This window comes from Cylas formicarius, unplaced genomic scaffold, assembly GCF_029955315.1.
Source record: "Cylas formicarius isolate icCylForm1 unplaced genomic scaffold, icCylForm1.1 PGA_scaffold_7__23_contigs__length_41026272, whole genome shotgun sequence".
Taxonomy (NCBI): Eukaryota; Metazoa; Arthropoda; class Insecta; order Coleoptera; family Brentidae; genus Cylas; species Cylas formicarius.
Genome location: NW_026844352.1, coordinates 24,586,624 through 24,614,586, shown reverse-complemented (window position 1 = coordinate 24,614,586; position 27,963 = coordinate 24,586,624). Strand labels below are relative to the sequence as shown.

Genomic DNA, 27,963 nt, shown 5'->3' with positions numbered 1-27,963 from the left:
TCTACAAACGTTTATATCTTTTTTACGTAAATTACAACTATAAATATCAATTAAAATTTGTCCAAAATTGAACAGTCATAAAAATTGTTGAGCTCGTGGCAATCGATTTTCAGTTTCTCGAAATTTTATGTAAAATTAATGACGACCGCACTAGCTGGTTGATTGACATCCAAAAAATTTTCGCAGGAATAGAATGAAAATAAAAATTTTATCTTTGTCTTCTTCTTTTCTCTTCTTTTTGATTTTCATTAACTTTTTTTATGGCGTTATTGAATTAAACGAAACGTCATAACTAAAGTTCATCATTTTTGACAGAAACGGATGCTCCTCGAATTAGCTACGCTATGTGATTTTTTAAAGAACACCACAAAACTGGCTCTCACAACTTGGCTCATTTTTTTAATATCTTACTTAAAGGTCGAGGTTTCACAAAAAGGAAGACAGAAGACAATTTCCGCACAATTGCTTTGAAGAATACGGTACTGACTATTTATGAACATACTCCTTAGGAGGCTTTTGAAATGCGAATATGCTGTGGGCATTATAACAGAAGCTCAGTAGGACTTTCGCAAGGCAAGGGGTTGCATTGACAACATCTATACGATTTCATATATTCCATAATATTTATAACAGCAAAGATCCATGACTGGCTGGATCATCGAATACTTCCAATACGTCTATAACCTATTTTCCAGAGATAATGTTTACTACACTCTTTTAAGGTTAATATCGGATTATCTTCAGCTATGAGTTTGGTAAGCACACTGTTATACATTTTACTAGGATAATTTTTTCATAGTCTCTTTAATTATAATAATTTGTTTTGATTGTCTTTGTAAAAATAGTTATTATTTAACACAGCATATAATAATAATAATTTAATGTATTATATAATTTTAATTTTAATTTACAATAATCTGTTTTTGGCAACAAAATATTTTTGACTGTCGCTTTAAAAACCGCACTGATCAGTTTGATAACTATAAAATAAAAATAAGTAAGTAAAGCTACGCTCGAACGAAACCAAGGCATTATTTTTAATTAGAGGCTCGAACAAGTTGAAATCCGCATGTTTTCGATTGAAAAATCAAAATTCACCAGAAAAAATAGCGAATTGCAAAATCTTTTTTATAGTTTTGAATTACAACAAAGTTTTCTTTTGTGCGGCCGGTTACTTGCTTACTAAATGCCATCTTGCATTTCGTGGGTGCTCATCTACAGTGTCCAGGGTAAACTTAAAGAAGTGAATTTTAAACGTTATTTATCATAATATAGTAGATTGTACGTACGGCACTTAGGAAATATATATAAAAATAAAAACATTCTGTCATTGAAATTTTTAAATCGACTGCTAATTAGGAATATATTATATAAAAAAGTCATTGTATTCTGCGCAATAATAATTAGTTACATTAAGAAGAAAATGACAAACTAAAAGTTTTTAAAATGGTGCTCAAATCTTTGTTCCATGTACAAGGAATTCACGTGGCTACATGCTTTATTCACTGCGGTAGTCATCGATGGTGGCCCGCAACTGAATACCCCAATACGTTTTGCCTATAAAAACAATACATCAACAAAATCATATTAATTTAGTTGACGAAAAACTGACCGAAGTATGTAGAAAATGGACGGTCTTGAAGAACTGTGGAAATGCGGGCCTGCTAAAATGCGTCACCGCCCTTAAATTGGTAAACAATGACTTGTTCGATATTCTTTGGTAATGTTTTTCGCAGATGTACAGCAGTATAGTACGTAGATCGAATTTTTCATAAAACTGGGTAATAAATATATGACAACTTATGAAGTTGTTTAAGTCGCTGTTTTCCACGTCCCGGATTATATCCACCAACCATTCGAACTGCTTTTGCGTCCTCGAAACCCAAATAAAGTATACCTTGAAAATTGTTTTGGTTAGTATTGAACATTTGTGCTTCGAAATATGGAAGGTCCAAAAATCCTTGAATCTGTTTGAACAGCGGAAAAAGTCTAGGTCATGATAATATATATGCTGAAGTTCTACATCAGACCGACATTAAACAGCTCACATATCTCTTTAACGTGATATATGATTCTGGCCAAATTTCGCAAATCCTAAAAACTGTGAGACCAAAGACTCATAAGCTTAATGAATCACGCACTTAAAGCGTTCCTTCGAGTCAACTATTCTAGAATATAGAGAAAGTGTGAAGAGATTAGTTCGGCTTTATCAAAAGTCTTTGCACTAGGGAAGCTCTCTTCTCCGTGAAACTACTTGTGCAAAAATGCTATGATCAAAGGCAAGATGTTTTCATCTGCTTTATTGACTATCAGAGGGCCTTTGATAACGTGAAACAGGAACCGTTGGTGGAGAGACTACGGGAGATGGGCATGGATGGCAAGGATATTAGAATAATTAAAGACTTGCAATGGCAGTAGTTCGCTGAGATTCGTATTGATGGTGATGGGGAAAGGGAGACCTTCAGCGTATTGAAGGGAGTTCGGTAGGGATGTGTACTATCACCCATTCTGTTTAACATCTATGTTGAAAAAATCTTTCAGATTGCTTTGGAGGATGAGACACGAAGTAATAAAGTCAACGACATCCCAATAAATAATATCCACAATTCTGGCAAACAACCATGACGACCCCCAGATCCTGTTAAATAAACTAAACGAGTGCTGAGAACAGTTTGGGCTTCAAATCAACGTCGCAAAAACAAAAATGATGGTGCTCAGACACCAGTACAACACCCATCTTCATATGAATGGAACGGGCAGCAAATTTTTCTTATCTTGGCGCCTCCCACAATGAAGGGTGGGAATGCGATGAAGAAGTTAATAGAAGAATTAGCCGAGCAAAAACAACATTCTTTAAAATTATGAATTTACTCCTGCATAGAGATATACCGCTACACACCAGGATACGGGTAATTCAGTAATCCAGCTGGTGATGTATGTCGCGGAGACTTGATCACTTAAGGTATAAGCAATAAACAGAATCGAGGCATTCTAAATGTGGACACTGCGCCGATTGCTGCGCATACCCTGGACGATAAACGATAAAGTCCTAAGAAGAGCTAAAGTAGACAGGCAATTAATGGATACCGTAAATCAACGCAGGACATATATTAAGTGGGCCTCAACACTCAATACTCAGGTTGATACTACAGGGGAAAATCGACGGCCGACGAAGACCGGTGCGAAAACAACATAAGAAACTGGAGTGGTATAAGTGACGCCGCAACCATATTTCGATGAGCTGAGGAGGGCACCCTACTCATCTTAAAGTCATAATGTGCGGGATAGCTCATGGCACCCGAAGAAGAAGAGAATCGATTCCAATATATTGTGCTTTTCAAATCAAAATTTCTTTCTCTTTCATTAAATATTTTGGAAGCTAAAAGTTAACTTACTTAACTCACGTCAAATTAAAAAAAAAGTTTCATGTTTACGGTTAATCAATTTTCCTGCAGAGAAAAAGTAGTGATTTTTTTTTTCAAAGAAACTTCCACAGGCTACTGTAATACTTTTTATAAAACTTCTGGATTCCTGCTGCGTCGGTTTTTGTTGACTAACGTTTCGCCAATCATCCTGATGGTTTCTTCAGAGTTTGACTGAAACTGGCTCGTATTTTACTCTGTACCTTGTTTGTTTGAGGGGGGCGGAGCTAAATGAGGAGCATAAACACCGTTTCGGATGACTGATTCTCATATTGGTGACAGGTGAAGACCTAAGATTGTCAGGTTGCTTATAGATTTCTATAGACTCTCGGATTTTTCGTTGGTAGAAAAATTGATTAAATGCAAGAATTTTAGTTTTATCGAATAAAATTTTATGTCCGGTTTCGTTGGGGGTTCTTTCATGTTCTTTGAGTCTAGTTGATATTTTACGTCCGATCTCGCCAATGTATTCTTTGCCGTATATGCATGGAATGCTGTAAACTCCTGGCATCTCAAATGGAATTTTGTCTTTGACGGATCGAAGATGTTAAGAGACTTTTGGACAAGTGCTAAATCTGGTTTTGACGTTATATTTCTTTAGAACTTTTGATATGTGGTCAGTGATGTTTTGAATGTAAGGAAGGACAACAGTGCCAAGTGTGGTGTTGCTTTCGTTTTCATTGCTATTGGAAGGTTGTGGTGAAGTGTATTTTTTGATGGAATACCTAATATCTTTAATGTGGAAATTATTAAAGAGAACAGCAGAGGTAAGGTGTTTTAATTCTGGGTTAGTTTCACGGCTCTGTAAACAAGAGAGTTGATAACCCATGATTTTTGGGCCAGATGGTGGTATTTTCTGTAAACACAATGATCCAATGTTAAATCTGATTTTCTATTGATAAAAATATCTATAAATTGGAGGTTGTTATTAGTTTATAATTTAATTATAATAATAATTGTAATACGTATGTTAGGGTGGTATAGAGTTCAAATGTCTAGGGATTCTTGACATTAGGCCAAATAACAAAAGTAGCGTTTCCATGATTTTGGTTTTAGATGGAAGATTTCGAGAGCTTTCTTCTCATAAAATAAATATATTCGCGATGACTGGTGATAGTGGGGAACCCATAGCTGTTCCCGACGTTTGTTTAAAAATTTGCCCGTTTTAAGAAAAATATGTTCCAGACAAACATTTTTCGATTAAGGTGAGAAGGTTTGGTTCCAGATTCTCGGATTTTAATATATCTGAAATGATGGTGAGAGTTTCAGGAATAGGAACTTTAGTAAAGAGGGATTCTACGTCGAAACTAACCAGAATATCTTGTGTATCTAATTTTAATGCTTTAGTCAACAAAAACCGACGCAGGAGTTCAGATTTTTTTAAAAATTAAAAAGTGAATATAGCTGACGAAAAGCATTCAATGTGACGCGGAACTTCCTAAAATCAACAAAATCATTATATTCATTACCTTTCGACATGACATTTTGGCTTTGCTCCCCACGAATCCTACATCTTTCAATATACTGGCAAACGGCGTAACGCCAATGCCTCCTCCGATAAGAACGGACACGTCGTATTTACGCCAGTCTTGGTGACCTTCACCGTAAGGTCCGTCGAGGCGGACTTTGGATAAAGATTGCTCCAGGTGAAGGTCGGTGTCAAAAAGGTTTCGTATGTTGGTAGTCCACGGTCCGACAGCTCGAATGTGAACGGTCAAAGTATCTTCATGTGGTGCGGACGATAGCGTAAACGGATGATATTCGTGACTGTTCAGTTTGGTACAAGAAATTCGCACCCATTGGCCTGCTTTGAATTCAAAGTTATCCGGCTTGCGAATTTCCAACTTCGTAACGTCTAAAACGCCAATCTTACAGGAGCTGCTTTTTAGTGTTTGGGAAAACTCACTCGAAGGAAGGACTTCTGCTTTTAAGACAGGGATTTCGATTTTCTTTCGACTGGTACTAACCAGAGAATCCGTAACAAACAGGATTAAAGGCGCCAATATAAAATTATAGGCAAGTGGAGCCTAAAATGCACGCATAAGTATTCATAAAATATCTAAAGGCTGTCAAATTCTTCTTCGAAAATAGATATTTAAATACAGTCCAAAAATAAGTTCGCTTGTTATATACAGGTGCCTCAATTTTGTACGTTTCCGTGATCCCGTCGATATTTCATTTAAAGATTGAAGAAAATACTTATTTATTGAAAAAGTATAAGTATAATCATCAAATTCATCAACTTTTTGTGAAAGTCAAAAATTTGCAGTGTTAACCTTTCGAATTTCGATTATCCCACTGAATAGCAATCTAACCCTAATTTAGGTGTTGTATGGTACTAAGACAACATTTTTGAAGTATTTATGAAAAAATGCAAAATGATTGACACCTATAACAATACTGACTAAATCAAGTTAAACCACAAAAGCGAAAATTATGGTCAAATGGTAAGGGTATCTTTTATAAATAAAATGTGTGTATTTTGTGTGCCCAATTTCAATATTTTTTCTCTTACTCGTTTTCAAAATATCTAGAAAAATTGAAAATAGTTTTTGATATTACCACTTATCAATCATTACAAGGTTTCCGTTTTGGCCACAATTTGTGAATCACTATGTATAATTTTATAAATAAATTGACATTAACAACAGCCAGAAACCTAAGCAATTTTGCGGTAGTGGCCAGACTGACTCGATACATCAAAATGACTCAACATCCAGGGAAGGCAGCTAAATTTATGCAGCGACCATAATAATAATTACTAAATGGGTAGTGGTGAAATTATGTTTTATAGAGTTCTCCAAACGATAAACGTTTTTACGACATAATCCTCGCTTGGGTTTCTCTTAAAAAATAAATTCGCAATTCCACAATGACGTTCATGAACTGTACTTCGACTTCGTGTACACAAATGCTGAAAGCTGACGGATTTGTGTAGAGTTTCATCGGTGAGATTCCTCGATTATTATTAGTCAACGAAGTAAAAAATGTATTCGTACTTTAAAATGTTTGTTATAAATATAAATGAAGGAGTAAATTTAGCTATAAAACAATGTGAGAATATTTATAAAAAAAAGTTATTCTACATCAAAATAATCATCCCCCACATTAATAATGGCACTAGTCGAATTCTGTAAACATTTTCTTCTTCGATGACATGTTCTATACATTTTTGCCCCAGAACTAAATTTCGGTGAGGTGTTGTTTCTTCTGAAACAGGGTTTCAGCTCTCCTATATCAGATATTGGATTAAAATTGCAGTGATGAGGTGGAAGGCGGACAACTTCAACCCTCAAATATCTTGTCCTAAACTCTGAATTCTTCTTGATTCTATCAAAACTTGTCTCTTATTGACGGTTTTGTAATAAACACCAATTCTCGCAACTCATCATGTAAAGTTTTAATTGTTAAATCAATATTCTGCTGATAACGCATGGTGCATGTCAAGCATACTTTTTGGAACCCCACAATCTTTCCTCGTTTTTTCTTGGACATCATTCACAACTATGTCATTGTACTGCAGCATACGCTGTTTTAGTCATCTCGGACGTTAATTTTATGGCTCCAGTTTCCCCGGATGTCGATTTCAGAAACAGAAACACATTTAAAATTACAATTTCGTCATCAACCACAATCTCAACTTCTTCGTAGATGGACATCGCAAGTGAATAACAAATGTGAAATTTTTAGTATTTGGTAAGAAATAAATTGTAATAGCATGTATATTGTACCTCGATTAAAATGAGAAATAAAGACGAAATAGCTTCTGCTATAAAATCTATGCAACTTTCTGCTAATACAATGATGAGTGTAGAAATAATGAGCAGTGATATTTTTTTACAGTTTAAGAACTGACTTAGATAACTGTGTTTATTTTTCACTTGAACTGGATGAATCTACAGATGTGGTTGACAATGCCAAGATGGCTGTGTTCGTCAGAATGGTTTTTAGTGATTTTACAATTAAAGAAGATCTTTTGATGTTTATTCCACTGAAAGGACGCACTACTGGATAGAAGTTGTTTTCTCATTTAAAAAATATTATTTCTTTCGAGAAAATTCCAATATCGAAAATGGTAGGCTTGACAACCCATGGCGCTTCAGCGATGGTGAGTTGTGATAAGGCTCTGGTGGCGTTATGTCTTTAAGATAAATGTTTTCTGCGATTTCTCTGTTACCACTGCATTATCCATCAGCAAGCATTATGTGGAAATTTGCTGAAACTAAACAACGTTATGAAACTGGTGGTAAAAATTGTGAACAAAATTAGAGCTTAAGCGTTACAAAGAAGATTATTCAAAACCTTGGCCGATAAAGTTGGGTGTCAGTACGGGGACCTACTCCTTCATTCCGAAGTCCGATGGTTAAGTAGAGGACGAGTGCTGGTCTTAATCATGTCCATCTGGCATAGTTCAATTTTTTAAACAACGCGATGAACCGACTCCGGAACTAGAAAATTCAATCTGGCTTAGAGATTTTGGTTTTCTTGTGAACATTACAGAGAAATTAAACGAACTTAATTTGCAGCTTCTGGAGAGAGACAAAGAAATAACGAAAATGATTTCTGATATAAAAGCATTTATCAAAAAGCTGGAGTTTTTGGGAGCAAAACCTAATTAACACCGATGCCAAGCATTTTTCTATTCTTTCAGAAAAGATCTCAAAATCCATTAGGACCCTATGACAGCAAACATCATGTAGAAATAGTTTCTACCCTGAAGGATAACTTCAAAAATTATTTTAAGGATTTCAACGAAATGGCTTTAGTAGCGCAGTTTGTTGTTTCACTCTTTATGGAAATTGATATCCAAGAGTTTGCAACGTGTGTTATGCAGAACTTTGGCGAAGACATCGCTGCAACGGAAATGGAAGTAATTGAGTTTCTAAATGATTTAGCCTTAAAATCATTAGTCTCAACAACCAAATGTATCTGTCGTATTATAAGTAAAAACAGATATTCAGTTCTATGCCGTATTGCCTTGAAAGTGAAAGCATTATTCAGTTCAACCTATTTGTGTGAATCTTCGTTTCCCAATATGAAGTTTATTAAGAAGAAATATCGCAATCGACTTACAGATGAACATTTGGATAGTTGTATTCGAATGGCTGTAACAAATTGTACTGCAAATATTAAAAAAAATATCGATGAGCGTGAGTGTTCCCATTGAACGTGCTTTTTTATTTCTCAATGTTTATGTTCATGATAGTGCGTTACTTTTTTGTTGTTATTATTAACTATTTTTAAATCTTACGTGACATGCCGTTGTGGCTGGATAAAAGTTTGTGTTTATTTTTCAAACACCTTCGTTTGGTAGGTAAGAATGTAGTTGTGAACAAGTACGTACTAGTAATATTAGTTATTTTGTTATTAGTTTATTAGTACCTATGTATTATGTATTACCAGTTAAAGTTAAATAGTAAAATAAATACATATAATGATAAATTAACTGTGGATTATTTCATTTGCGTTGCGTTACGTGGCTTCCGTGTGGGTAGCTCACTGTTTATTCCAAAATTAACAAAATAGGTCAACACGTTGAAGAGGTTGGCGACCACTGTCTTAAACCTTTAAATTGGAAATCAGTTTGAGCTTTCTGTGTTTTTAATTTAGAGCAGCCTATCTAATGGGCAAATTCAACTTGAAATCGAGCTACCTCAAGTAGGGATTGTTTTAGGAAGATTTATAAAAAGCAGACAATTATGACTTAATTTAACAGTTTGATCAGAGGAAATTTGCCTACTCTTAAAATACAACACTCCGCACGGCACAATTCCTACCGGCTAATATCTTGTGGTACACGTGCTGAAAAGAATGGTCTCTTCCGCTTTACAACAGGCGGATCTTAAACTAATTCCGAAATCAAAACCATAAAAGGTTATAAAAACGGTATATTGTTTGGAGAACTTTAATACAGGTAGTAACCAAATCTTATCTGTACCTGTATGAGTCTACCGGAACCGTGAAGTATTATCAGGGCGGTATAAATTGGGTAAAGTTTATGGCTGTACCAAAAATAGTGATACAGCTTTCTTCTCACCACTGTCTGAGCGAATACGTACATAATTATAAACATCATGGTTAAAGCGATACCGGTTACGCCGGTAATGGTTTGAAAACACCAATAGTAAAATTTCGGCAACTCGTGAGTCCTAAAATAATGTCATAACGTAACACCAAATACAAAACTAACAGGAGAACTTACGCGTGAAAATAATTTCTAAACAAACAAGTCAAATCGTCTGCTGTTTGTGTCGAAATGTGATAAAAATTAAAAGCGTGTCCGACAATATGTATTACTGAAATTAAAAAAAGAAACAACGGTCTTTCGTGCGCAATAAATATTATGTTTTAATATTTATAAAATAAAAAAATTAGGTTTCATACCAGTAAAGACTGCAGCCCAATTGGCGATATACTTGTGTATTTCCACAACAGAGTCGAATGGGAAATACCTATTAGCTACGGTATCTCTCAAGTAAGTTATGGAGTTTCTGCACATAGTGACGAAAAGAAAACCATGAGTGAACATTATCGCTGACGCCGCACCTCTTGTAATCGATACGCCATACCCTGCAATTCTTCTCAACCCAGAGTGTTCAGCCTCCACCGAATAATCTAAAAAATCAAAAAGAACCATATTCATTTATTACACTGGTGTGAGTAGGACAGTGAACTCGATCTAAAATGAAATATCGATTTTGTTAGGCAAGTTTTATTTGTCATACAAGTTAATACTTTTTTTTTACTCTTTGAACAAAGTGGTTGTGATATACCGATCTAGCTTGCGGGAAGCGTCACTTTACCACATCAGTTTCGTTTCGCACGGATCGGAGCCACTTCGGACATTTCCGGGATATTACCGCACGGGTTTGGGAGCAATCGGATGTTTTTGGAGATATTCCCCACCACTTGAATTTAGTACGTTTGTCAGTGAATGTAGTAGTGTTGTTTTGCGAAAATGTACCCACAAACTAACGGTCGTAGATAAAGTATAGTATACAACACGTTTGGTAAACTTTTTAAGTCACTCGTTTATTAAACACCCGCTCCGCTGAGCTCCGCTAGTGTCAAATAAACTAGTGAATTAAATGTCTTTTACCGCACTTATATAATATATATAATATATAATATACTATTTACTACCGCAATCCTGCACATTTCTTAAAATGGTAACTTTTTGTGTTACATATGGCTGCGGTAATGGGGTATGGAGTGTCTTTAGAACCATTAAAGATAAACTTTTCTAAGTTTGAGCTACTTTTTTTATTAGAAATTTAATGATCCAACTTGCATATTTCCACAACTTTGGAAGTTACAGAGTGATTTTAAACTAAATGCATTTTCGAAAACACCCTGTGTCTCGATCGTTTCTTATGAGATTAAGAGGATAAAAAGAAGTTCTAATAAATATTTTTATGTAGAATTCATTGCTGTACACAAAAATTTCTTTTAGTGTTCCGTTTTTAAGGTATAAACATTAACATATCTGATAACTTAAATTGAACACGCCGTATTTTTTGTGTACTAGTGGTAATTTTTTCCTTTTCAATTCATCCCTTTTGTTTTGTCCAATTTAAATAAAATCAATCAATCAATCAATATGGGCCATAGTACAAGTGCCAAAATTTATTGGTGCTAAAGTTAATTACTCACTATAAGATGTATTGTTATTACATATCCGTCAAAATAAGTTTATTGCCATATTACCCGATAAATAATAACTAAGCGTTACTATTTACAAATCTTTTGGACTCCTCCTGCATCGGATGTTGATAAATCGAACTTGCTGACGTTTGACCAACCATTCTGCAGTTTCGGTTAAGCTCTGAAGAACGACGGCGAAACGACACAGGAGGAATCCCGAAATTTGTAAATACTATTACTGTGGAAGTTTTTAATTGAGTTACTATAAATAATATAATATAATATGAAGCGCTACCTTTAACGGTATGATTCCTTGAATTGTTTTAAGAAATTTAAGAGGTTTACGCGAACGTAGTACGTAATCGCATTATTTTTGATATACAGAGTATTAAAAATATTAAAGAAGGCTTTTCCTCATTTTTGATGCTTTAAATATGTTGTTGATTGTTTGATAGAGGTCAAAATACAATTTTGTTTAAGTAAAATTTTTGTTTTTTTATCATTATTATATACTAATTCCTTTTAGCTTTTAGCAAAATATTTATAAATTTACTGTTACAACACCAACAATATATTTATAGGTTAATAATAATTAATACTCATTCCCATATGATTAAATTTTGCATTACAATATTAAATATGAATAATGATGACCAATAACACAAATAAGAAACTTAGACTTAATGGAAAAGACATTTTTTTACACACAAGGCCCCCAAAATGCATTAAAAATAGCTGCAATATTAATATAATTTACACATAAACATCACCATTATAATTTTGATATAATTGGGTTTTAAAAATTTCGAATTTCGTGTGGAAAGAGTATTAATTTTTGTTGACATTTTAAATATACTTTTTGTATTTTAACAGTAAATTTATATTATTGTTAAAAAGATGAATATTAAAATAACTGAAATATTCCCAAAGATGCAATATTATGTCCAGTTTTTATTTCTTCTACTGATATATAGCTAGAAAAATTTCTTAAAAAATTCAGTTCAGAATCTCAGCGACAAACACAAGAAAAATCGGAACAAGGTGCATGGTGCTTTTAAAAATATTGCTGAAGAAATGGGTCTCGATGACATTGGCGAATTAAAAAAGAAAATCCATTGCAGTACTGACTGACTAGTGCACAATGGACAAATTTCGAGTGGCATTGTGAGTGAGAGGCAATGCGTCGGTTCATCAACGCGTGTTTTGGCTATTTTTTCTTGCAATCAAAGTAATGTTTGCATTTAATTTATTGCGAAAACACATAGCGCAAAAGGCCCTCTAGCGGCGACACCAGTAATCTGATTCAATCTGCTCGAGGCAGCGTCGATAGTCTAACAAGAGCCCTTTTCAAAACTCCAAGTTTGGGAAAATTACGTTTTAGTTGTAAGTTTTTTCACGACAATTACTTTTCAAAATAGAGCCGAGTGTCCACTTTAATAACATACTCTGACTATTTTTTTTTGTAAAATGGAAAAATCACTTCTCTATCAAGCCTGGTCGATTCTAGTTTAGATCGAGTTCACTGCGGAAGTGAGATACTTGCAGTACGCTCGTTCTGCAAAAATGCACAAGAGCACCATTGTATACAACGACAGCCAGAAGATTTCCCTGCATTTAATTTCGATGAAACGAAGTACCCTATTCCGGTACGAGAGGTAAAAAGATTGCTCCTTTTCATGATATTCGACTGCCTCTTCTTCTTGCTTCTGATCGATTATTCTGCTCGAATGGTTAGCGGCAATTCCTTGAAATCGGCTTTCAATTTCGCTTCTGGACCTAAGCGGAAATCACAATTCAGCAAATCGGCGGAATTTTTCAAGAAATCTTACTCGTATATATTTTCCATTGTTTCTTTGGCAGTATACAAAAAGATATTCGGGTTACTCAGTTTCAACCCTTGAAAGTCCAACCTTGCGTGGTTCAAAGTTTTGATATCGTCCCCAATAATAAGTTTAAAGTCCGAAAAACTCAACTCACTCTTATGTTCGACACCCGCCTTTTTTAACATCGCCATTATGGACTGTTCTATTTCTCTGTCGTCAACTTGTCCCCCAACGGTCTCAAGAAATGACCTAACAATAAATATTTTTGATAAGCTAGAATATACCGGGTGTCCCAGTAACGGAAAATATTTACGGTCTTAGGGAGGCGGAGCGGCATAGATTTTTGAATTGAGAAAGTTATTAGTAACAAAGACAAAGTGCGGGATATTTTCCAGTTGTTAAAAAGAGCTTTTCCTAAGCTATCAAAGCTATCAATCGTGATATGAGGGACGCTATTGCGATTGCTATCCTTGTCGCCTGGTGGTGTTTTCTAACAATCGCAAAATAATAATTTTCAGAAAAAATATTAAACGCATTGATATGACCCTTATGTCATTATATAGTCAAATAAGGACCTTACAACTCCATATCTTCATCCCAATCTAAAATATGAAAAAAAGAGCAAAACACAAAAAAAGGTGGATTTTCGGAAAAATTTTCATATAACGATTTACGAAAAAAGATGGCAAATGATATTTAAAATCAAAATAAAATAATTTTTTTAAAATAATTTCGAAGATCACCAAATTACCCAGCAGCTGACATTTCTACTTTTTGAGACGCTTAGCCGTTATCAAATAATTAGTATTATCACTTATTTTTTCGTTAATTAATTAATTAGTTAATTACTAATTCAACTAACCAAAACTAATAAATTGTTGCTGGATTACGATGAGTTTTAATTAATAATGATGCAATAATACAGGTAGCAGAGGCTCGTCAAAGTCATTTTCGAATCATAAGTGGTCGTTAGTCGTCAGTGGTCTGAAAAATAAGTCAAATTGCTGTCTAAAAACGGATGTCTTATTAACATCACAAAAGAAACCTTCGAACGTCGTCATAAAATGACTTAATTAATTCCAGATAGGGACTTTAATCTTGATAATTAATTTAAACTATTACTAATGTCTTCTATTTAAAGCCACGATGAGAGGATGTCCAAATAGTGTGTTAAAGTAATATGTTTCGTTTATTATTTATTTTAGAGAAAAAATGTTAAACAAAAAGTTATAGACCAGACTAATAGAAACAATTATTATTATTCAATTATTTTTAAATATATAGTGATTCAAAAATAGTTTGGAAATCAAACTTATATTTTTTTGAATGGGACCCCCTGTATATTATGACATAGACACTCCCTTTTATACTCAATAACCGAATGTAAGATTGTTCTTGTATATGCTGCAATTCATGGCAGTCTTCTTCAAAAGAGATATTTTATTCATTCTTTAAATATTTCAAAACGGTTCAGAATGTATTGTAAAAAAAGTAATATGCATAAATAATAAGGATTTATTTCGATTTTACATATTTGGCATCCTAAATAATAATTTAGTATTTTATTTGGTAATTTTCCCATTGGGAACTTATTTGACTATATAATGACTTAGTCATATCGTTCCCATCTGGATCGTTATCACGTCACCCATATGAAGTTTGATAGGTTAGGGGCCTAGCGAAAACCCTTTTTGACAACACCAAAAGGTTAAGAGATATGGACATTTATTGAAACTATTGAAATGAACCCATAATACATTTCGTACAATGAACGTTTGCCTTATCACAAACTAAAGTTTGTTGTCAGTGGCATTTTGAGAATATTTTATTTATACAATTTTCCGTGTGAAAAGTCGAGGGGATTTTTTTAAAGAAATTAGCTTTTGACAAAATTCTAAATGCAGGAAGCCAGTGTTGAGACTAATTCTTTGCTAAGTAAATTACTCTAAAGGGCAATTCTACATTGTTTTGGGTCATATTAAAAAAATTGCCCAAAAAATATGTTTGTAATTTATTAAGCAATATGTTACAATTTTAGCATAATTTAGGGATGCTGTTGATACTATGTATTAAAGTAACATGTTGTGGTGTTACGTGTAAGACACAATCTTGCTCCCACTTACTCCATTTTATAAAAATATTTTTTAAAGAACTTGCCGGGTGGTCAAAAAAACGGAGAAAAATGTTATTCGTTATAAATTTTGACCTATTAATATATAAATTTGTTTATTTTTTTTTATAGAGCGGTAGTGTAACTTAAGTTTGATTCATATAAGACCATTGTTATTATTTTTGGCATTTCAATAGTGAAAGGTATTGTCATAACTTTTGTTTACTATTGGTTGTCATGCTCTTTTAAAACTAAGACTATAAGACTATAAATAAAAAACTTAAATGAACGATCTTATTGCAAACCAATGGTTTAACTTTTTTAGAGCTATGATTAATGCAAAAATTGTAACAAAAACAGAGCAAAGTACTTAACCGAATGAGACTTTAGATATATAAGAACCCTGTTATTTCGTTTCGTTTATATCGTTTCTTTCAAGCAAACAAACTTAAATATTTTAAAAAATCCGCTAACAATATTTAGTTTTAGTCTATATTAAAATAACTTTTTTTTTGTTAAATTGATACTTTTGGGACATCTTGTTTTTTTTTATGTAGTTAAATATAAATATTTGAAAATGTTTCTATATTTTGTGTAGCGTGTGTAGAGTTTTTTATGAACTCCCTGTATAATATTGTATTAAAACTTGATGTTCGTAATACTTTTTTCTTTTTATTGTTGTGTTTTTATTAATATTAAGTAAAATTTATTGGAATAAATAGGAACTGAGAGTTCAGATTTTCACGAAATTATATATTTTTACATGACAATTGTTTCGACAACAGCGTGTCTTTATCAAATGTAATATTTACAAACTACCTGCTACTACATACACAGGTATTTAAATCTAATTGATCATTAAGCAATACATTTGAATGTCTCATTTTGTTAATCTCCATCGCTTCCAATAAATTTAATTTTCTACATTTTGTGGCTGTATGTAAAATATCAACATTGTCGTCAAAAATGTGTGTTTCTGTGTTTAAGTGTGTAGCATAATTTGAATGTAGACTATTCTTTTTAAACGCTCTTTTACGTTCGTTAATGCGTTTTATTAATTAATTTATCCGAAACCTAATACAGAACACGAACAATTTAAGACAATTACATACATAGGAGAACCTAGTGAAAAAGTTTCAAAACATTTGTCAAAATGTGGTTTAAAAATAGCTTTCAGAACTAACAACACATTAGAAAAATTTTTAAAAAACAATATAACGAAATGTCCAAAATCTCAAAAAATCATATCAATATCATATCAATCAAATTTATATTGGATAAACAGCTAGATCCTTCAAAAAACAATTACCTAGAATCTAAATATGCTACACACTTAAACATAAAAAAACACATTTTTGACGACAATTTTGATATTTTACATACAGCCACAAAAAGTAGAAAATTTAATTTATGGAAGCCATGGAGATTAACAAAATGAGACATTCAAATGTATTGCTTAACGATCTTTACCTCTTCTTTATTGAATTTAAATTCTCACAACAACATTAATTAAGGTTTTATTCTCATTTTTCGGTAAATATAGTAGCAGGTAGTTTGTAAATATTGCATTTGATAAAAACACGGTGTTGTCGAAACAATTGTCATGTAAAAATATATAATTTGGTGAAAATCTAAACTTTTAGTTCTTATTTATTTTGATAAATGGATTTTCATCAAGTAAAAGCCACCTCAGATGAAAATTTATTGGCATGCCAAAAAAAAAGAATTAGTCAAATACCTAGGGTTTCCCTGGACCCTCGGTATAGCAACGAACAGAATACGTACTTTATGATCAAAGTAAAATCTTTCGATCTTAGATATCCGGTGCCATCTATGTCATACAAATTAAAAAGTAGCTTGGCTTTTTCTTCTTCGGTTCCATCAGCAAAAATTATGAGCAGATCAACGAACTCGCGAAAACATATGAATCCGTTCTTATTCTTATCAACCAACATGAACATTCTTCTAACGAATTCGTTTTCGGGCCGCATATTGAGCGAATCTGCGAATTCTGTCAACGTCAATTCCGTATCTATTAATTCTTTAGCCAGAAAACCGTCGACACGCAGTACTTCTTTTTCCGAATGGGCTATCTGAAATGCCTGGGCAAACGCGACCCTGAAAAACATTTCTAAAAAATTCTGACGGTCTTGTTTTGTCACGATTATGTTTTTCGCCGCTTTCCAGTTGAAGTTGTTGATGAGCTCTTTTTCGAGTTTGTTGTTCGCCGCCACGAAAACATCGAACTCTTTCATGAAAGCCTTCCGCAGGTATTCGTAATCGAATTTCAAAACCTGCAAATGTCTTCGTCGTTTAAAAAATCTAAACCGGAAACACTTACCAGATCGTAGTTTTGCGGGAACTGCAATATGGTAGTTGGTTCGTCGTAAATGTTTATGATTTTTACAACGCATTTAGTTTTGTTGGATAAATCGATTGCCCGAAGTGTTAAGCCAGAGTAATTTTGAATGCATATCTGCTTTTCCTTCGATTTTAATAGCAACACTATTTGTCGAAGGGGGTTTTTGGGAAGCACGTATTCGTTTACTAAAAGTAAGAGGAGTGATTTGCGATTAAAAGGCCTCGCAAATAACGCCCTCACCCATAAACATCGGATATTTTACGTTCCAGCTGGATTCTATCGTTTGTCTGATCCGATCGTGTCTTTTGCTCTCATGATTTTTGCGAATCGAATCCTTTCTTCGTATAGCTGCATAAATAACTGCGATGTTTCCTAAAATAGATTTATTTATTATTTAGATACTCTATTGCAAAATTTATAATTATTGATTCTGAATTTGAGAGACAATTCTTCTGTGTTGAAATTTAAAGAACTTCGAGGGTAAACTGAACCAATTCCGAAAACTACTGCGGTTATACAGTGGATGGCCTAGTAGAAATATGCCGCGAACCGACTAACAGATGTCCGTGAATATATTAGTGTGGTTTTGGAAAAATGTACCCAAAAACTAACGGTCGTAGAAAAAGTATAGTCACTCGTTTATTGAACACTCTCTCCGCTGCTCTCCGCTCGTGCCAAATAAACTCGTGAGTCAGATGCCTTTTGCCACACTTGTTGCATAATATACTATGCTTGACAAACCGTGTTAGTTTTACAAACCACCAAATAGTAAGTCAAATAATGTTACAAGCGGATTAATGTTATAATACAGGTGTTTGTTCAAGAACCTGTAGGTATTCGTCTCTAAGGTAGGTGTGTCGGCTCTAAATAATGGCTTTTCTAACAAAAATTGCTTCATTATCGTTTTAAATTTGATTTGTGGTTAAAAGTAGATATCTTTCTATAGAACATTTAATAGTATATTATGCAACAAGGCGGTAAACGGCATTTGAGTCACGAGTTTATGTGGCACGAGCGGAGCGAGTGTTTAATAAATGAGTGATTTAAAAAGTTTACCAAACGGATCCATGAGAGAAGAAACTCACTAGATCGGTGTATAAGTATTTTACAGAAGGGAGTAGAAAAAATAATTAATATTGATCTTCTTACTATTATAATTTCGGAAAAATTTTCGCACATAGATTGAATGTACTTCATAAATTCGCATATTCATTTAATTTTAGTTTCGTTCCAACTATCTTGGCATTTTTCGGTCTCCATGTTTCAGTTTCTCCTTTCTGGCGGCAGAATGTAGTGGGAATGACAGTTTTATAATGTCCCTCAATATTTACTTTTTTAGCAACGGAGACCGAAGTATTACATAAAAAACACACATTTGACAAATATGACAATTAGATTTTTTGTGGAATTTTTAAGCTTCTCTGAGTTTTGCAGTTTGTATTTTTAAAATTAAAATCGTTGTGAGAGCTACCAGAATTGCTTTCGCGAGCTACCGGTAGCTCGCAATCGGCAGGTTGGCGACCGCTGATCTAAGTCTAACTCTTGACGATCAGGTACTTACGACTATTCTACTACAATACTATATTGTAGAACTAAAATTCAGCACACATTAAGCAAATTAAAGCAGGGTAGGCAGGGTAGGCAGGGTAGGCATAGCAGAGCATGTTTAATCGAAGAAACACAACATAAAACTGTCAGAATAAAGTTAAGACATCAGTTTGGTTCGAAGTTCTTTTAGTTTCAACATTTCTAATTTCGTGCGAAATTCTTATATTCCCTATAGAAGGTGCCCCAAAATTTGTCGATCAAATTAAACCGAGGGATCAGAAGATCATTATTTCCAATTTTAAATAAGCCGTCATCTATTTTGTTATGGATAGAAAAACATGTTTGGCGAAATTGCATATGTTTTTTCCTAGATTAAACGCTAAACCGAAAATAAAATAAAAAATACCTATTCCAAAGACTGCGATGCTGACGAAAGTTAATATGAAGGAAAGCGCGCTACCCCTAAAATAATCGTAGGAGGTTCCTTGGACGCACGTTTGGTTTAAGAGCTGTTGATTTAGTTGTGGCAATGCGTAATAATCTCCGCCGCTTCCTGGGATCTTTTTTAATTTACACTTCGAAACTAACTCAACATCGCCCTCGACTGCCGCCCTAAACGGGAATTTAGGTATGTCGTCCACCGCCATCTTTGTAGTTGCCATAATGATGTCATAAAGCGACGTTGATTTAATTCTTGCAATTTCTAATGGCGTAAATAGACTACAATTATTAAAAAAAGAGAGAAATAAATGTTTTACAATATCTAGAACTTGTTGAATACGTAACTTGTTATTCGAATTTTCAAACCAAAATCGATCACCATCCCTGATTCGCCGAAACTGGTCCAATATTATCGTTTTGAATAATTGACCGGGTCCATCTGTTGTCTCCAGTATCCCTCCAATCCAGACATCGATACTGTTAATGTCATTACGGTATAAATCTTTCAATCTATCTATAATGCTATCATTCAACTGAGGGTTAGCTGTACGGAAGTGTTCCCAATTCAAATAAGGGTCAAGGCCGAATGCTTTTCTGGCCATATTAAAATCGGGCAGCCCGTGATCTCTTCCCCTTTGTACGTTAAGGGCCATTAGATCCCTGCGAGGAAATTCCAGCGGACCGAAAACGTTGCCCCGTAAATCCTCGACGATCTTGTGATCTTCCCTCTCACAAAGTTGGACAGACATGCCCATTAAAAGCTTATCGATATCCATGGTCTTAAGGATAGGTTCATGGCCCCTCCAGAAGATGTTACACGTTCTAACAGCTGGCAATTGCCACTCTGCCGATTGATAAGAGCAATCTTTTGAAACGTAATCTCTCAAGTACACCCCTGGGACAACCAGGGTATGCCCGAACCGAAAAGCCGCGGATTGGAAAAACTGATCTATTTGGGGATCAATGGCAGGATCGTATTTGTAAGGGTAGTCGGACAGTCCTCCAGGAATAAGTACCGGTAACCACTCGTAGAGATAAATTTGTTGTTGAATTGCGATTGTCCATTTTCGTGCCTCATTAAATATGTGTTCACTGGACCAATCCCTGTAATGAGTGCGAAGTCTGGCAGCGAGATAGTTATGCCATCGGAACCATAATATGCCGAAGGTAAGGAGAAATGCGTTTTCATTACCTCTTGGGTTTCCCAGTTCTGTGGAAAAAACGGGCATTAAGAAGAACTATTGAATATACAATACGCAACTTTAAATAACTGTTTTTGAAACATCAGTATCGATATATATTTTTTTGTTAAATATCTATAGTGCAATTTCTTTAATCAGAACTTATTTTCGACATTACTATCTGCTGCATTTAGCGCAAAGAGTGCTATTCGCTTTCTTTTTTAGTACATTTTGTGTGTAAATATTTTTGTAAAACATTTTTTTGTATAAATTTCCTTTAGCTTTAAATAGTTTAAGCAAAAATCAAAGCAAAGTTTACGCTAAAGCTAAACGAAAAAGCTTAATTCAAAAATTTGGGGTGCAAATTTATTTAAAACTGGATCGAAATATGAAATTGGAAGAGGTATGGTCTGTTCATAGATATAATAAAGTGACCAATTGCTTTTGAATGGGGTTATCCAAGGGTGATCATTAACATACAATGCAACAAGATTATTACTTAAAGTTTCTTTATTTAAATTCAGGTAAAATTGTGGTCCGTAATAGAAAATAATTTTATATCTGCCTGTGTTAAATATTTTTTGGTTTGGTATACTACTTAGTTTAAGTTTATTAATAATCATTCGTATTTCGTGTGTAACACAGCGTGTGTTGAATCGTGTACGAATTATGCAAAATATGTGCGAGTCTAGTGTATCTCAGGAGATGCTCCCGCCCAAATGTAGAAAACATTATTCTATTGAGACTAAGGAAGTTATCAACAATGTTTATTTGACTCTCATTGAACGTGGTGCCAGCAAGCAAGCATATTTAGAAGAAACGGCCACATTGACGAAAATTCCAACATCAACTGTATGGAAATTTTTGAATAATCCCATTTCAGCGAGGAAAAAAAGAAGCGATGCTGACATTTTCTCGAGCGTAGAGGAAAGTGATCAAGATATAAAACGGCGTAAAATTTACCAAATATACAAGGAACAAAGCATGCTTACATTAGATATCTTAATTAGGAGGCTTGAAAAAGATGAAACCGGTGTTAAATGTGGCAGAACTACTTTATGGAAGTGTATTCAACACATGGGTTTTAGATTTAACAAAATTTGACCAAAGGCAAGTTTTAAAGGAATTTTTTAGAATTCGGAAATGGCGACGGCAATATCTAGAAAAAAATAGGATTTACAGAGGACAACAAAGGCTCTTACTTGGATGAAACCTGGTTCGACACTTATGATACCCCGGAAAAGGGTTTTGGGTTGACTCAACTGATAAGTGTAAAACAAATGCGCCATCACAAAGAGCAAAAAGAATAACTATTTTGCATGCTGGCCCCAAAGATGGTTGGATTCTTCTCTGGATTACCATGAATACACCACCGCTGATTTATTTGAAAGTTGGTTTAAAAACAAACTAGTTCCAAAGATTCCTCCTAATAGCGTCATTGTAATGGACAATGCAAGTTATCACAGTAGACAGTTGACTAAAACCCCTGTCCTCATGTGACACAAAAGCAACAATGCAAAGCTACATGTATAATAACGACATTTATTTTCACGAAAATTATACCAAAAAACAATTAATTGAGGTTCTACAAAGCTTGAACGTAGAAAAGGAATACGTCTGTGATAATTATGCAAAAAATCTAGGGCATACAGTTTTAAGGCTTCCACCTTACCATTGTATATTTGATCCCATTGAACATGTTTGGCACCAACTAAAATCTACCATTCGTCGTAACAATGTTTTTCCCCGTGTTAACTACAATGTCCTCAAACATATAGAAACCGAAGTTTTTAACATCCCTCCACAATATTGCAAATAATATAGAACAAATAATAATTAGAACAGACGACGATATACTGATATATTATGTGAATGATATATTATGTGAATAATTTTAAGTAATTTAAGTAGATAATAAAAATAATTTGTAATTTTATTTTAGATTTAAACATAAATTCATACCTAAATAAATAATTATTGTTTAGTATCTTTCCTAACAAAAGCCCAAATAATTAAATTCTAAGCAAAGTACGGACCTGTTCGGCCATATTTCATTCGTACAGCTTGCCCGGGTCTTTCCTTAATTCGTATTAGTTAGTCACTTTCTTGTGTTTATGAAGAGACCATACCAATCTGGTTGTCCGGTGCCTACACTTACTAAAAAATCGTTCAACTGAATCTGTTTCATGTCTGTCGATATAATGGGCATGATAAAATGGTGATGGTGGATTGGCCATTGGTAATTTACGCGTATTAAATTCCGGAAAGAGTCCATTGTGCGAAGACGCCAGTTTTCCGTCCGGATCGACCGTTCCGTTCGCGTAAGTTCGTAACTCATCGGCCCACATTTTGCTGGTACCATAAAACAGTCCGCCGTCGATATACGGTGTAATTTCGTTCAACTAAAAATATTAATAACGTCATTACAATAATGGGTTTTTAATTTAAGGTAATACGGACTTGCTGCCTGGGGTTGTTTGGACTATATCCTGTGGTCGGGTCGTAACGGCTTCGGAGGAAAGGCATTTGCGTGTGCCCGGTTAAATTCTCAAAATGATGGCCCTTGGGTACCTTGATATTGAAATATTCGGGAGGGCAAGCTGGTCTTTGTGCATCTAATATTTCTTCAACGATTTGTTGACCTATTTTTTGTATAACAATTATGTGTCAAATCAGTTTTCCTGAATAACTGAAAACTTGTAAGTTAGGAAGAAACGGCTTTAAGAAATGCCTGGATGAAAACCATTGAATCAAGAGAAAGAAGAGTACAACTAAAGAAGAGAGAGACCTCTTAGGAATTAGTTTAGTTTACACTTGATAACGAATAATATCTGAAATGTTTTATGTCACGCCTACTCAGTGTAAATAAACTCAGGCGCTCGGATTTACTGTATATTAACTCTTATGTGCTTCCAATGTAAATACAAAAAACAACTGGTTAAAATTTTAAGAATAGTATGATAACTGCAATTGAATCCGGTAGAAATGGCAGCGTGGAAAACAATTATAAAAAAACTTGGGCACAACTTAAAATTGTGTTGGACGATAGTGCGATAGCATGATTCAAACTATTCTGTCCAACAATTTTATTTAATATGTATTTATTATTTATATAATTACAATAATACAGTACGCAATACAACAGAACATATTCATATATTTTGTGTTTCAATTTCCTTACTACTAGCCTGTACCGTTTTGATTTATGGCCCAAAAATGCTTTCGAGTATGAAAAAATGTTAATAGCATTATTACAGCCATGACCATTTAGCGTTTTGGTTAGTTTCGGTTAGCGATTTGAACTGTTTTTTTACAGGAAATTATTAGTGTTCTCCAAATACAAATTGCCAGAGTCAAAAACAGTCAAAATATGTTACAACCACTTAATTCAAAGAAGATCTAACGATTAAAATAACTTTGCAAATTATCCTATGGCAAACGATTTACTCTCAAAAAGTCAGGCAAAAATATGAGAAATATAAGACAATGTCTTATTACACTTATTTGCCTTTATAAATTTTTTGCTTAATTGCAAGTTGATATTTCAATGGGAAACAAACATTGCCTTACCAAAAAATACAAAAAGAGCGTTTTTTCCATTTTTCGAAACTGTTCCAATGCTTCCGCTCAGTAACCTGTCGCTCAGTTCCAAAGGATTTGGTTTATTTAAATAATCGGGCAAATACGTATTGTCTTCGTAAGAAGCTGGCCACCTTCTAAGCAACGAAGTATCAACCGCGCCTCTTCTTGGATTGGCTAAATTATTGTACCATCCATTATAACCCTCGTACTCGATATCCATTGTTTTTGTCGGAGACACTCCGTCTGGTCTCCAGTTCCCGAAAAGCAGCCAGTCGCCAAATGCCCGTCTCTTCGTTCCATTCCACTCACCTAGCGGTGGTTTTTTCGTAAAATCAATAGGAATAGGAGTTGTAGGTGTTGATGATGTTGTCCTTGAAACTAATGAAGGCAGTGGTAGTGTTGGTACGTCTAAAATTTGTAAGAATTGTGTTGTCCTCCCAACCAGTGTCGGTAATAGTATGATTATGTTTTGGAAGAATTGAAGGAGGTACTGATGAGGTTATGTCTCCAAATAGTTATGTTCCAAATACCTCAAAGTATATTCGATATTGTGTTGGTACATTATGAAATGATAATATCCATTCAAGTAGTGGTGAATATACTTTCTCCAATGGGGGGTGCTAAGATATTGCTGGGCAGTCGTTCAAGATTAAATCTTTTTACTTTTTTATAAACACATGTAAAGCGCAACTTAAAAGCAGTATGTCGTTAAAGGGGAAAGTGAATGATGCAATAACCAAAACGTATCAACAATTAGCTGAAATATTAACGACAACCAAGAAAACTTGTACAAAAATATACACAGTAAGTAAGTAAAACAAAATAATTACTGGATAACTAAAGAATACCTAAACAAACTTAAGGAAAAAGACAAGCTATACGTTAGATAACTTAAGAACAAGACTCCAGAAACAATACGCTGAAAAGAGGTTTAGTGAAGCAAAAGAAAACTCTAAGAAGGTCTGGAAGATTTTAAATGAAATAACAAACACCAAGGAAAACAAAACCAAAAGAATACATCAAATAATTAACGCAACTGGACAACCGACTAAAGACGATAAAGAAATAGCTAAAGAATTTAATATACACTTTTCAAAAATTGGAGAAACTTTAGCCAACAAAATAAAGCAACATTCCAATATGAATTTTGAAGAAGAAGTTGTGGCTAGCATGTTATTGGAACCAACAACGATCCTAGAAATAAAGGAAACGATTAACGCATTAAAAAATATTTGTGCTCCAGGCATCGATGGTGTGACAAAAAAAGATCTGCACACTAATCAATATCATTGGACAAAAAATGGTAGAACTTTCTCATAATGTCCTGCAAACTGGTAACTACCCTGAAGAACTGAAAGTGACTAGAATCATCCCGATATACAAAAAAGGAGCGCACGACGACATGAATAATTACAGACCAATCTCCCTACTCAGCACTTTGTATAAGGTACTGGAAAAAATTATTAGGGCAAGATTAATAAAATTTATCGAAGCTAAAATTAAATTTGACAACCACCAATATGGATTCTAAAGTAAAAGTAGTACACAAGGAGCGGTTGTTGATATGCTGGAATTTATGACCAATGAATTGGATAAGTAATAACAGTGTTTGTTGATCTTTCAAAGGCGTTCGATACTGTCAATATAGAGCGAATGATGGGAGCGAATGGGACTTCGCGGGGTGTGCTACCACTTGATTAAACTTATTCTACAGCCAGAGAGCACTGTACAACAATAAATAGTGAAAGCAGTGAACGGCTTACTTCCAACGTCGGCATGGCAGTATTAGGGAAAATACTGTATTTGCTGTATGTACAAAGCCTAAAATATGCAAACTTAAAAGCAAGGTACTTCAAATTTGCTGATGACACTGTTTACTTGGGTGATAGTGCGGAACAGATTGAAGAACTTGTTAAGGAAGATTTACAGCAGTATATAACAGTGTAAATGATATTTAAACAAACAGGAAAAGCACTAACTGTAACCCAAATATAAAAATAAATGAAACGGCACTCAAAAGAGTGTGTGAATATAAATACATAGGGGTAACTACCTCTGAAAATCTAACTAAAAAAAACAAGACCGCTGCTTTATAATAACTTCGTAGAGCTACTACTGAGATACTTGTCAACATGCTGGGGAAACACCAGCATAGCACAGCTAAATAAATTACAAAGGCTACAAAATAAAGCACTTAAAGTAATATTTGAAATGAACTTTAATATGTCTAGTGAAGAAATCTACACAACCCTACCTTATTTAAAAATATGTGAACTTAAGATATTAGAACAAACAAAATTAATTTACTTAATTCAAAACAAACTAATTAAAACAAATGTGAAACTGACTGAAAATGGATAATGTTACGAAATGTATACGCAAGGACCAAAAAGAAACAAGACTCGCCCATATACAGAAGCATTCAACTATTTAATAAAATACCACAAACTATATTAAAGAGCACTATCAGGAAAATGTGTCATAACCTTAAAGACATTATAAGCAAAAATAGAATATAAACTTATATTAACAAAGTGTTATATTTAATTTTACTAGAATTTTATATATATTTTTTCTGATACTGTTTTTGTAAGGCCTCGGGGCCAGTTTTATTGTTAACTGTTTAGAGGTCTGAAATAAATTTTAAAAAAAGTTTCACTAATCTCTTTTTTATTTTAAAAATTTTAACATATGTCAAAAAATACTGTTTTGCAAATAAGATGGGTGCATACCACCGGAAAGTAAATTCTTTGGTTTAAAATTTTGAAAAAAATGTATTGTAGTATTTATGGACGCCGCATGATGTGCGCAGATTCTACATGAAAATTATTGTTCACATGAACATGAGTGCGGAAATGCGTAATTCTAGGCGTACAAACTTTTTTGCTTCCCTTACAAGAAAAAAAGTTGCATTTTTAGTTGGTTAATTTGATAAAAAAAAAGTTAAAGTCAGTGGCGCAAATTTTTGGTCAAAAATATTAGATCTTGAGACGCCACTGCACTTCATAATTTTAATTTAATTAATCCTAAATGAACCTTTTATCACAAACAACACTACCAAATTTCAACAACGGGTCAAGGGATATTCATCATATTTATTAAAAACCCCCTTTATAAAAATTTACTTTTAAATTACGCTTTAAATTATTCTAACGTCATTTTCGGGCGCCCTGTGCGACATATTTGCAGTACCCCTATAAAATATGCGTTTTTCAATTACTATCGATTTTTTTGAAAATTTTATATTGAATTATATAATAAATACATTTGATGTAATCACGTCAAATTTTCAGATAATAGTGACAATAGTTGTCCTATAGTAGATCTAAGTAAAGTCGGTGGGACACTATTGTATGTCAGGGTAATAATTAAGAAGTAGGGCATTTAAATTTAAAATTAATTCTGTCCGAATATCTACATTGACTAAATCACTATATACTTAAACTTTAACATCGGCAAAACTGCCAAAGCTAGAACTATAAAATTCAATGCCCGTGGTTTTTTCAATATGCAGAATTCAGAACTGCCAACAGCAATGTCGTCAGATTTCCCACTTTTAAAATAATAAAATTATAACGTGTAACGTAAAATTTGACAACATAGCTGGTACATTTTTAGAATTCTGCATATTTAAATTTTTCGTTCCAGTTGTCACCAAACAAAAAAATAAATCGACAACCGTGAAAAATTGTACCAATCATGAAAAAGTATAGATGATTAAAGTGTGGCTGCAATGAACGATAGGAAAAACACTTACTATTGATTTGAGACACAACTTCAATAAATATTAATATTTTTAGGGTAAGAATTTCCCAAAACGTCACGAGAACTGTTCGCATGTTTAAATACG

The 27,963-nt window shown here is 33.9% G+C and overlaps 1 protein-coding gene across 1 annotated transcript; it reads right to left on the bottom strand.

Moving 5' to 3' along the window:
- Positions 1-102: 102 nt before the first annotated feature.
- LOC132705317 (dual oxidase 2-like) lies at positions 103-27,963 on the bottom strand. Its single transcript, XM_060675837.1, has 18 exons — positions 27,871-27,963; positions 24,102-24,521; positions 22,992-23,173; positions 22,690-22,933; positions 19,696-20,560; positions 19,316-19,629; positions 17,602-17,733; positions 17,341-17,546; positions 16,785-17,293; positions 12,896-13,138; positions 12,610-12,842; positions 9,807-10,037; positions 9,625-9,718; positions 9,361-9,571; positions 5,329-5,449; positions 4,892-5,277; positions 1,613-1,897; positions 103-1,557 (listed from the first exon to the last, which is right to left on the bottom strand). Exons 1-18 carry the CDS (start codon positions 27,950-27,952, stop codon positions 1,432-1,434), a joined length of 4,884 nt encoding a protein of 1,627 aa, XP_060531820.1. The 5' UTR covers positions 27,953-27,963; the 3' UTR covers positions 103-1,431.

Excerpts from the sequence above, each read along its gene's own strand:
- LOC132705317 (XM_060675837.1), bottom strand. The coding sequence starts at position 27,952 with ATGCGAACAGTTCTCGTGACGTTTTGGGAAATTCTTACCCTAAAAATA. Across the intron at positions 17,734-19,315 it reads CATCGCAGTCTTTGGAATAG|GAAACATCGCAGTTATTTAT; the intron begins GTATTTTTTATT and ends AATCTATTTTAG. Across the intron at positions 5,278-5,328 it reads AGCAGAAGTCCTTCCTTCGA|ACGTTACGAAGTTGGAAATT; the intron begins GTGAGTTTTCCC and ends TTGGCGTTTTAG.